This window comes from Vollenhovia emeryi, unplaced genomic scaffold, assembly GCF_000949405.1.
Source record: "Vollenhovia emeryi isolate VEMERY1.0 unplaced genomic scaffold, V.emery_V1.0 DF939147.1, whole genome shotgun sequence".
NCBI classification, from domain to species: Eukaryota; Metazoa; Arthropoda; class Insecta; order Hymenoptera; family Formicidae; genus Vollenhovia; species Vollenhovia emeryi.
In genome coordinates this window covers 20,212-31,987 of record NW_011967219.1, presented here as the reverse complement: position 1 = coordinate 31,987, position 11,776 = coordinate 20,212, and the positions used below count along the sequence as shown (strand labels likewise).

The 11,776-nt window shown below is 33.1% G+C and overlaps 2 protein-coding genes across 8 annotated transcripts in view; one reads left to right on the top strand and one right to left on the bottom strand.

Moving 5' to 3' along the window:
• Window positions 1–767, top strand: part of LOC105565990 (protein 60A) — a 16,641-nt gene extending 15,874 nt beyond the window's left edge. Inside the window, exons 5-7 of one of the 2 annotated variants that reach the window (XM_012019635.1) lie at window positions 130–203; window positions 388–507; window positions 669–767. In XM_012019635.1, the coding sequence (XP_011875025.1) occupies window positions 130–203; window positions 388–507; window positions 669–749 (275 nt within the window). In that variant the 3' untranslated portion in view covers window positions 750–767. Of the gene's footprint in view, window positions 1–129; window positions 204–387 lie in introns of both variants that reach the window. The other variant, XM_012019634.1, reaches the window with a different exon arrangement.
• Window positions 768–1,150: 383 nt separating this feature from the next.
• On the bottom strand, window positions 1,151–11,055 carry LOC105565989. 6 transcript variants are annotated; one of them, XM_012019630.1, is made up of 9 exons: window positions 10,679–11,055; window positions 8,514–8,677; window positions 8,398–8,441; window positions 6,155–6,533; window positions 5,899–5,955; window positions 5,337–5,467; window positions 4,442–4,653; window positions 4,007–4,101; window positions 1,151–3,893 (listed from the first exon to the last, which is right to left on the bottom strand). In XM_012019630.1, the coding sequence occupies exons 2-8, from the start codon at window positions 8,596–8,598 to the stop codon at window positions 4,023–4,025; spliced, it is 987 nt and encodes a 328-aa protein (XP_011875020.1). In that variant the 5' UTR covers window positions 8,599–8,677; window positions 10,679–11,055; the 3' UTR covers window positions 1,151–3,893; window positions 4,007–4,022. The 6 variants fall into 6 exon arrangements, 5 of the variants coding, with proteins under 5 accessions (XP_011875020.1, XP_011875022.1, XP_011875019.1 ...); XM_012019632.1 differs by lacking the exon at window positions 8,514–8,677 and having other exon boundaries at window positions 10,675–11,055; XM_012019629.1 differs by having other exon boundaries at window positions 8,398–8,677.
• Between the last annotated feature and the right edge of the window lie 721 nt (window positions 11,056–11,776).

The window sequence follows — 11,776 nt, the reverse complement described above, 5'->3', positions numbered from 1 at the left end:
TGCGGGTGTTACATAACACCCTGTATATATAATATTTGACTTCACTTCCCGTTCTCCTTGTCCCTTTGTCCATGTCAATTGACGAAACTCATGGGAAAGCTGTATGCAGTGACAAATGTGTTTTTGCAGATCCTGGAATGCACTTTGTACGCACCTGTAAGATTCAAACGTTATATGTCAGCTTCCGCGATTTGCAGTGGCAGGTGAGCCATTAATCAGCATGTCTTAAGAGCCTCTGGTTCCCTCACGGCAGTAGTGTCGGATTACAGTGTCACAGGCGAGAGGAATCGTATGTTTTCTGCGAATCCGACGTGCACGCGGTGAGGGACCAGGCGCCTTGGACCGTACGTGCGTCTTACGTTTCTTACCATTTATTTCGTTGCACAGGATTGGATTATTGCGCCGGATGGCTATGACGCATATTACTGCAGCGGAGAATGCAATTTTCCCCTGAATGCTCATATGAATGCAACCAACCACGCAATAGTTCAGACGTTAGTGCATTTGGTGAGCCCGGGCAAAGTACCCAAGCCATGCTGCGCGCCCACCAAACTTTCGGCCATCTCGGTTTTGTATTTCCTCGATGAAAGCAACGTCATTTTGAAGAAATATAAAAATATGGTCGTCAAGAGTTGCGGCTGTCATTAGAATGTGTTTTTCGCTCATAGGACTATTTTCCAGCGGGAACGGAAGAACAGCATTCTTTGATGCAAAAGCTAGCTGAACCGGACGGATCATTTAGCTATTGAGTAAATGTTTTCTCATTATATTCGGATTCGATCTTTGGGACCCTCCAAATCTTAAGGTTACGATGATTTTGAAAGTTAGTACAAGTGCGAACGTGACATGCAAGGAAACATGTGGCCTTCTGCTCTAAGAAGAAAATACCCGAGAAAATGGAAAAATCTCATTATAAAGGTGTACCAAATCTAACGTGACACTTGTTATTGGCAGATTCTTGAGATCATTTTGAGACAAAAATTCTAATACCAAAATGTCAAGGTTATAATCGTTTTTAAATGGGAACTGTTCAAAGTCGACAAATCAATTTGTCCGAAATTCGCGCGCGAATTTCTCATTTAAAAACTATTATAGTCTCAACGTTTTAGAAGTAGGATTTTTGTCTCTAAATGGTGTCAAGAATCTGCCAATAACAAGTGTCACGTCAGATCTGGTACATATGTCTCAATATGTATAATATCTAATTATATATTACATGATTGAGACGTATATAATAAGATATTTCCATGTTTTCCCGGACAATTACGAGTATGTGAGAAAATACTCATACTTGATGACAATGTTATAGAAAAATGTTAGTTTTGTGTGCTAGGATTATGATATTATTATATTTACATAAATCAATGTGCCTGAGTAGATTATTTTTTAATCATTATACAGGGTTTCTCATAATTTGCGGGTCACCTCTCATGGACAGGTAGACTCGAAAAGTCCTATGCTATTTTACGACTATTGCAGGAATTAATGAGTTCCGCAAATAATTAAAGTAATTGCAATAATTAATAAAAGATCCGTACTCAGCGTGTATCGGCGCGACTCGACGAGAAGAGGTAGTGTTGCTTGCATCTACCACAAGTAGTGCGTATCACTGACAATGAGTCGTCTCTTACCGAATCGCCCGAATTCGCAAGCTCGCCATAGGTCTTTATTATTAATTAATTTCTCATTAATTTTTTAGTAACTCGTAAAACGGTAGAGAACTTCTCTATTCAGTTTAACCCTCTCTATAGACACCCTGTATACACAATGTCCCATTAAGATTGTAACGACATTAGGTACTATATAATTTCAGAAATCTGACCTTTAAGTGTCGTTACGATCTGTATAGATCATACTCTGTGTGTGTGTAATTCTATTTCTTATAATATAAAGAATTAGTCGTAAGAGTTTTAGTGCATAGATAAATGACTGAATCAGTCAGATAAATTTTAGAATAATTAAGACACGCGAGACAGCGGTTTAGATAATAAAACATTTTGATTCCCGAGTTTTTAAGATAAGTTTGAACTATTATCATCGTATCGATGATACGCGCCACTCTATAGTTTATTTTTATCGCAGATACAATCGAATGCTCGTATTATTCGAAGTCATTAGAAAAATAATGTTTGAACAGTATTTTAAGGAGTCCTCTGTCACCAATTATTTTAGCAATAAAAATATCAATGTATGCTTTTTCTCCCGCTTCCTTTGTAATTTTGACGTTGTTACATTGCAAACGTGAACGCTGAGGGAACAGCGCAAGAGGAAAACTTCGCTCAACGAGCAGTCGGCTAATTCACGACACAATAGATTATTTCAGTATATGTCAAGCGTAATTATCAGTTTACGCATGTCAAACTTCGCAGGTGCAAAAATAATACAAAAGGAAGCTGTTTCTGTAAAAAGATTTCGCAGGTAAATCGACTTAAACCTTGACAAAGAAGCAGTACTTTCTTGGTGGTACCAACGATTACCAAATAGTTTTTGTATTTATAGCGTAAGCTGTGAGCGTAGGTGTATTCAAGTGGCGTAAGTTATTAATGACGAAGCTCGTTAGCGCGTATTAGTCACATAAACATGTATAAAAGCATACAATTACTATATACTCATGTTAATTCCTAAGTTTTTGTACATCGTCATTGTACATACACTCTTGTATATACCTCCTATATTTCTGTACTTCATATTTGTACGTATAAATAAATTTTAGCAGTGCAGGGTCCATCAGCAAAGAAATTTGTAATTTTCTCACGTAGTCCTTTAATGAAATCAGACTAAAGTTTAAGATATAACGCATTGTTGATTTGAAAAAATGTCTTTTTCGAGATACAAGAACAATTAAGGGTAATCGTTTTCTGCAGTTTGTAATTAAAAAAGATTTGGTGGAGTCTTACTATCATATGCAAGTCGCAAGGTTAACGCAGTAGATCCTATTATTAATCAAATTTACAAATACTTCTTAACCATAATCGACACAACAATTTTCTTTTAAGAGTTGCAAGTCTTGACGCTGCTCAATTTTGAAGGTAATACAATTTCTCCAACATGTTACATATCGTAGCTATGTCCAATATAATATAATATGCTAAAATATACTAAAATAATTTTTTTTTGCAATAACCGCAAATTTCTCAAAGTTGTAAAATAAATTTAGTACGTATCGTATTACGTACAGAAAAATTATGAGAAATGATTATCTTAGTTTTTGTAAATATTGTCGTTGAATACTGTAATACGCATACATTATGTAATATGCTATACATAATAAAATAGCACCCAGTACAAAAAATAGTACAGGTTCTTTGGGCATTTTATTAAAATTCTTTATGATAGGTACTTTTTATGCCCTTATTGATAGAGTGTCAAATTTAAAGCTATAGCTGTAATGTATAAAAACGTAACAAAATTTTTCTCTTTCTCATATCACTTACAATAGTATAAAAAATGTGTGATACTTACATTAAAGTAATACGATTAGTCATTTTGTAAATCTCACTAATTATTAATAATGCTAACATCACATATGTAGAAGATTCTAGTTTTGAGAGGCAATATGCAATTTATAAGTATATTTCCTTTAGAAGAAATATACTTTATATAAAAATATGTATAATATAGAAGCTTCTACATAATAATATAGTATAAAATTTATGAACGAATGAATTAAAAAAAGTGCATTTCGACATTTAAAAATTGATAATGTCTTCGTCTAAATCTAAAATAAGTACTAAATCGTGGCGAGCGTAGCACAGATGTGCGCTGCTTAGTAAATGACAGGAACCAAGTTGAAATCAACCAAGAACCTGGTTATTATACAAACATGATTTCTCGGAGGGAAGCAGCCACTGAGAGTTCTGCCACACATGTTCCTTTAGAAACGGAGGAAAAATCTAAAAAATACATATAAAATTATTACAATACTTGTGAGATAAAACCTAAGTACGAGCTAGTTATAATTTATCACAAACACGACTGACTACTATTTCTTATTTGTAATATTTACATCACAGCAGATCATTTCAATGACTTTGTTGACTGTTATCTTCGCGGAGCAACATAATTTGTATGTGACTATTTCCCTCTTGCAGATCTACGAATCTAAAAGAGGAAAATATTTTCTTGAAATTTATTTCGCGTCCTGGCGGCATCACACGTCGGCAATTGTTGCAGAATGGACACTGACTGTCCAGATCTGACAATTGTTGAAGCAAACAAAATTCTCAGGAATCCCAAATATATTTACAACAATGTATATATATATAAATATTAAAAGATTTCAGTTTCCTGTAATAAGTTTAAAAATATTGATAAAATAAAATAAAATAAAGTCAAAGAAAAGATGCTTGAACAAATGTCCGAACATTTTCAAAACTTACTTCTTACATTGCTGAACTTTTGAAAAGAGATATAGTATTTATACATTTATCTTTATATTAACCTATTCTTCTCCTGTTGCTGCACGAACAGTCTATCGTTTTTCCCTAGACTTATAATTACACTCGTAAAACATGACGCTGCTTCACTAGAAGAATTGGTTGTACATATAATGAGTTTTTCTTTTCTCAACGAACTTTTACGTTGTAACAATAACCAATAAGAATTTGCCTGTCGTCCACATACTTTATCTTTATGTATTGCTCCATAATAAATCTGTAACGAGAATATATTTTATTCGTAACAAGTGGAAAATACTTCGCTTTGACTGATATTATTTATACAGGTCCACTAAATTATAATAATATACCGGAAATAGTGCCGGCAGATCGAATAATCAGCCGATGAAGGAAGAGAGCTTTTACATGATTTTATATGTCTCTTTCTACAATTCTACGGGGAAAAATTATTTAATTCTGCTCAGATCTTTTTTAAATTTATGGATTTTTGTTCCACAGTTATAATACTACGTATAACTGATAAGCATAGACTTATATAAGTAGACTGCCTGTTCATATGCAATGTAGAACGATAGATATACAATACGTAATCAGATACTTTCTCACAATATACTGAATAAGGATAATGTAAGACAAACTGGAGAATAAGAGAGTAAAAGGGGATCTCTTTACAAGCAAAACATCCTACTTCTCCTCTTTCCATCTTCCTAACTGCACAATCCGATAGGAATAACATCTTACTCAGTATTGCCCTCTTTTATGCTGTCTTTATACTTTCAACGGGAGTTTACCCATAGAAATGCATGAAATATTTACTATGTGCGCACAGTTGAGAACAAAAAGAGATACGTCGTGTCCTTCAGTGTCTCCTCCATAAACTCTAATGTACGGGGATATATGCTCTTCCCAATATTATAGTACAGCAGTCGGGGTCTTTACCTGTACAGAGATCTGATATAAGCCATCTATGCCAACTTCGATCGACATACCATTCTCCACCAACTGATACTTTTGGAATTTAGACGTGTGCTTTTCATGTTTTTTGCTTGCAACCCAAGGCCCGATATAACCTAAATAAAAAAAATAATTGTTTACCTTCAATCAAGGTGCAATGCAACACGAATATCTTGTTTTATGCATATGTCAAGTGGAACAGAATTCTGTTGTTCATATGCAAGCTCGAAAAGCAGAATAATGAGATTATGTTATCCTTATAATTACCTCAAAATGCCAATAGAAACGTAAAAGACGTAAGAGGCAAAATTTGTTAGTGGAATATAATCTTAGACTGATGTGAGCCATTTAAATAATTCTAAACATGCCGTGTTTCGATGGTTACAAAACAATAGATTTTGCTCAGTTTCTGCTGGCAAGCTGCCGTCAGAATAGATGAGCAAATCGCTGGTAGAACACGAGCTTAATGCAGGTGATTGATACCGATTTGTCGTGATATTCCCTTCGAATCTGTTATGATACTACATTTTGCCTACTGGATAAATACCTGAGGCTTCAAGACTTTGTTGTAGTACTGCACCAACGAACGTAACTACTAATGGCCCTGTAAGATATATTAGTTATTTTTCGAATCCAGTTCGTTTCAGACAAATTGCGCTAACAGGTCACGTAATTATGTTGATGAAAATCGATTAGCATAAGGGGAATCCACAATTCAGTTCATTCACGAATAGAAAATATTAAAATTAATACTGATAAAGAAACTGCATTTGATTATCTGCGATCTTGTTCTTTGTTCTTACATTGTCTCTTCCGTTGCCGTTGTCCACCTTTTTTCTTGTTCTGATTCTGGGATTTATTTTTTCTTTCGTTTCGTTGCTTTTTACCTCTCCTCTTGTTCCGTTCATATGTTTCCTCGTCTTCTTTGCTCTGTCGCTGTTTTCCATCCCTCTTCCTCCTTCGATCTTTGCTCAATTCTCTTCGCACTCTTCTCGCACGCAGTTCACTCTTTATCTTGAATTCGTAATCGTTGCTTACGTTACTTTCCGTCGTCAGAGAATAATTTAGCAAAGATGTAAACTGACCAAAAGAATCAATATTGTTTTCTAATTGCCAGGATTCATTTGACGTTTTAACATCATTACTTTGATTGCTTGTACTCATGAGGAAATATGAAAGTATCTGAAATATGAAAGATAAAAATATGAATATTGAATGTTCACGCTTTCCGAAGGAGGGATCATATCTTTTAAAAGAATAATGAAAATAAATTTAAATCATATACAGCGCAAAAATTTAATCTATGAAAAATAATGTTGTTAATAGAATCTTAATAGTGGAAAAGCGTATAACTTCTATAATACCATAAATGAATCGTTAACGCTCGATTGCCGTATTTAGTTGGTCCTGATATTGGCTACACTATCGAAATTTTTGTGAGATTGTATAAACATTAAATAAACACTACTCAAATTTGGTGAGATTGTATAAATGTTAAATAAATAAAGAGGAAACCTCTAAAATAAATACAAAACTTGTAGTGAGATGTAAACATGATAAAGTAAAAGGTATGTCGTATTACTCCATAGTGAGAAAGATCCCAGATAACATGCTTGTCTAAAAGACATCTTCAAGACTTCTTTAACACGTCTTTTAGACATCTTTTAGACGTGTATGTTTAAAAGATGTCTAAAAGGTGTTAAAGACGTCTTGAAGATGTCTTTTAGACATGCATGTTATCTGGGATAGTCTTATTTGACTTGATATTTTATCATTATGTGCTTATGATAATGAAAATTTATTATACTAGTTGGAAAACTGTCTCAAAAATGCTGGGAAAATCCAAATCTTTCCTATCCAAATCTTTTCTAGTATTTAAAAGTGGGTCCTATTTTATTAAGTGGGCCTGAATAGCTCAGTTGGAAGAGCATTCACCCGTCAAGCGAAAGATTCCAGGTTCGAGCCTAGTTTAATCCTAAAGCCAACGGTACACAATACTATTTTTCATACTGAATTGCTTACGAGAGCCAACCAGGATGCAGAGTTTTAGATCGGGTGACTTAGGGCTAAATCTTGATTGGCTCTCGTAAACAAACCAGTAGGAAAAATAGTAACGTGTGCCGTTGGCATAACCCGTTATTTTTCTCGCAGAAAATTATTAAGTGGCATGTCTTATTGTTAGTGCCAAACTCCCCGAAGATACTCAGCTATTTATTACTCTAATGGTTTGAAAAATAAAAGTACCCTAAACTTCTTCACAGATTCTATACTTTTCTTTAAAAATTATAAAACCTGTATCAAATTACGGATTGAGATGAGATTAGATTGAAATTTTACCAATCAGACCATAAAGCTTATTAATCTAAAGCTTAGTGATTTTTACTCTGATTGGTCAAATTTCAATCCGTAGTCTGATTAAGAGAATAAATATCTTAAAATATTTAATATTTAGACATCCCATTTGGGGATGTTTCTGTATATAAACTATTTTAATATAGTTATTCTCTTATAATTTTCGAAGAAAAGTATAAAATCTGCGAAGAAGTGTAGGGTAATTTTATAAATCTTTATCAATTTGAAATATGAAAAATTCTTCAAAATATTTAAAATTTGAGAATGTCTCTCATCAAGAAAACCGCTGTTAAAAATATAGACGCACTTTCGTAAGAAAAAGATGAAAATTAAAGATCATAAGCAAAGTATGACGTCTTAATTACTTTTTACGTTCTTAATTTGTTATCTGATACATGATTACGTTAACGCGATCGCTAAGTAGAGTAGGCTGCAAAAAATTCGTACACGTAATATTCGTCGTATGCACATTTCGCACGATAAAAGGAGCGGATGATTAATTCTCACAGTATGTTACATTATCACAGCATTGTGCTTATTCAGAATCGTTAGGTTTCAGACGCGTTCCACTTACGTAGAAAACATGTAGGTGACACAGAGGCCTTATAGAGACAAAGAGATGAAAGATCGACAATTTTTGAAAGGCGAGGAACATCAGGTAGCGTTTCTTGTTACTGAAATCAATGTATCTCACCTGTTCTTGTAACTGTATCGTTTGTAGAAATGTCATCCTCAATGCTAGGGAGAGCATTAAAAAGAATGATATGCTAACAATCATGAAAGAAAATTGTGACAATTTAAATCTCCTACGTTTTTGTACATTGAATTTCGTGTTAAGACATGGATCATTCCTTTCTTCATTTTGCAATGACGAAGACATGTTTATCTGCATCATCTTTCCCTCAGTTGTCTAATCCCTTTTAATCGCGACAAAAGCTTCTTATCAATTATTCCGAGATTACATTAAGACGGGTCTGAAATATATTTAAACACAACAGTTATGCTAGCAATTAGTCAACGACTAATATCTTGTTAATAAAATTCTAACTTCTTCCGTGTGTAACAAAACTTTGGTAAGAAATGATATAAATTATGGCACAGTAGATTATAATGTAACTATAACATAACTATTTTTAATATTTTCAACGTTAATAATGCAATGCGGTTAAGCATCCAAGTTCATAAAAAATGGATTTTGCGAATCGATAAATTTTGTTGGCAAAAGAACTGATGTGGGATTTACGTTCATCTGCAATACGCGCGATTTTTTATAAAATCAGTTTTAACAAAATCATAATAAAACCAGTTATGTGAGAAGTAATGCCGCATGATATATTGTATTTGCGGATTCACAAGAATGTTTTATGATACGAGAATCATCGAGTTTTTTTTTCATTGACCGTGAAACATACGCCAGAATATTAATTATTGGATAATAACTTTTTAATACTTAAAGCATTCAACACTGTTACTATCCAATAATTAATATTCTGTCGTATGTTTAATATATTTTCTTTAATCGATACCTTATCTTATGTTTTTGTTATTTCCAAAAAAAATACGCATAAGAATAAGTAGCCCAATAAAGAGCACCTATGGGAATAGCATGCCTAATTAGGAGTGAATCGTCTTCTTTTTCTATGGAGAAATTTTTTTTTCTCTTTGAGACCTTCCAGGATTTCATTTTTCCTTCGTAGGCATATTATTACTTTTGTATTCAGTGCGTTAGACTTTGGAGATGAGATTTTTATTTCTTTTGTCATTTAATACTCCAGAAAGTCTTCCTCCATAATTTTAGAATTATAATTAAAAATTATAATTAATAATTTTTAATATAAGAATATAAAACTTCTTGGCAATTAGGCCTCGGAGGAGAATAACAATATACCCTTTGGTTAATTTTAAGAGAATTTTAATAAAATATTGATTTAAGTTTTAATTACAAAATATATAAAATTTTGAAAATATTGCTTTAATCGAAATGTTAATTAAATATTTAAAGATTACTCCCGTCCCTTTCGTTACGAAAAAATCGAGAATTGTTTAAAGAATCCAAAGCTTAAAAAGAATATACATATTTTGGAAGGGACGTTATTAAACAAATAATGTAATATTTCAGCAACTTTTACATTCAAATAAATTAGTTTGTGACAGGAGTGTAGAATTATTATAATGTTCAATAGAATTCATTGTAAGACGCGTGATCGCAGATTATCTCCCCTCACTCCACCTCCACGCAATTTCTACTCTATGAGAATCGGCTGAGTTTACGACGCGCATTGATAAAGCGATGCACACGGACTTGATTGCATGTGTGACTGAACGTGACTACTTGGAACCCAGATGTGACCCGATTGCACAGGTAGCTCGGATGTTCAGGGATATCCGAGGGACTATTATCAGGTATTTTGATGCCCTTTTGCTTTCGACCCAACCCGATATAGGTAACACTACGAAGAACGCATTGTCCGCTGAGTTGTGGCACGTTTCCCGCGCAAATCTACTATACATATACCATATATGGTTATATCGATGTCTCTAATGAAAAATATCTTACACGTCTCTTGTATGTGCTGTTAGAAACGTGTAATTTATTTGGAAAAATTTTATCTCGATAAGTTTAGGCGTTAAAATAATGTTACAAATTCTGAAATATTTCGGGACCACGTATTTCACAACCGCGACAGCATAATTACTTAACAACTAGTAATAAATATTATATGACTGCATAAAATAGGAATACTAATTTGTTTAAATTGAATCCCACATCAGCTTTATTGGAAAATAATTGTTTAGTCATTTCCTGGAAAATCTTCGAATTAATGATATTGTTAACGAATCCGCCTTTTCTGTAATTAAAATCACACGTAAAAGTTTTTTACATTTGACAAACTTTGAATTAATGCACAAATTAACTTGAAAACTTACGGAGCACAACGATTAGGACAAATAATGAAAGTGACATTTGTACCTACTTGGATGACATTTCCGCTTTGCTTCACAGTTGGACAAGCTAGGTCATCGCACAGCAGCCAGCCAGGTCCCTTGGAGCGACCCGCCCGAATGAGAGACGCGCCAGTTCTCTTGTTTACTTCAGCCTCACAAAGTGACGCTCACGCTTGCGCGGTAAAGCTACGCTAGCAGACACTATTATACTTTCAGTGGCGTATATATTTTCATTTCAATAAGGAGTACCGTCAGATCTCTCATCGACAAAGAGTAGCAAAATGATAAAAGTAATAATAGGAAATCTCTTTTATAGAGCATGTACTCACAGTTTACCGATAGAAACGATCCAATTTAATCGTCCGTTGCGTTTTACAGCCGATTTATCACAAGAATATATATTTAATATAAGAGCTAGAAAAAGTATGAAAAACTTTACTGATATTTAAATAAATGATAGAAATTATTATAAGCTGTATAAAGCTATATTTCAGAAATTTCTATACTAATTCAATAAATAGTTTGATAACAATTTACGAAGCCTGTTATAAAAGTTAATATGTGGAATTAGACAATATATATAATAATTAGTTAAAATATTAATATATAATATTAGCTAAACATGCTTAATATGCTTAATATAATATTTCATATATATAAATAATAGTAAAAAATAAACAAATAATTTATATGATCCCAAGAGGCATTTTGGATAGCATAAGAGCACGAGTCTGTATGCTCGATCACGTGGCCGATTACGCTTTCACGCATGCGCGCCATTGTACGACTTGTGAGATTTATCTCACAATCACTCAACGCTGGACAGATCTTCCGGTCACCCCTTATCTTGTTAGCGATACGGTGACAGTACTAGTCAATGAAACATTATCACTTCGAGCTTGTCAATATTGTAATTTCACGAAATATTTACCACTTTTATGAACAATATATGTACATGTTTAATTTATATTTCATATATTATAACAACATATAAATATATTAATTATATATATTTTTTATCTGCGTTTAACACTCATTTATATTGTTTTAATAATAAAATTTTAAAGTTTTTTGTAAAAAATGTAAAAGTTACACAATAACTTTTTAACCAGAGTTTTAAATTAGCT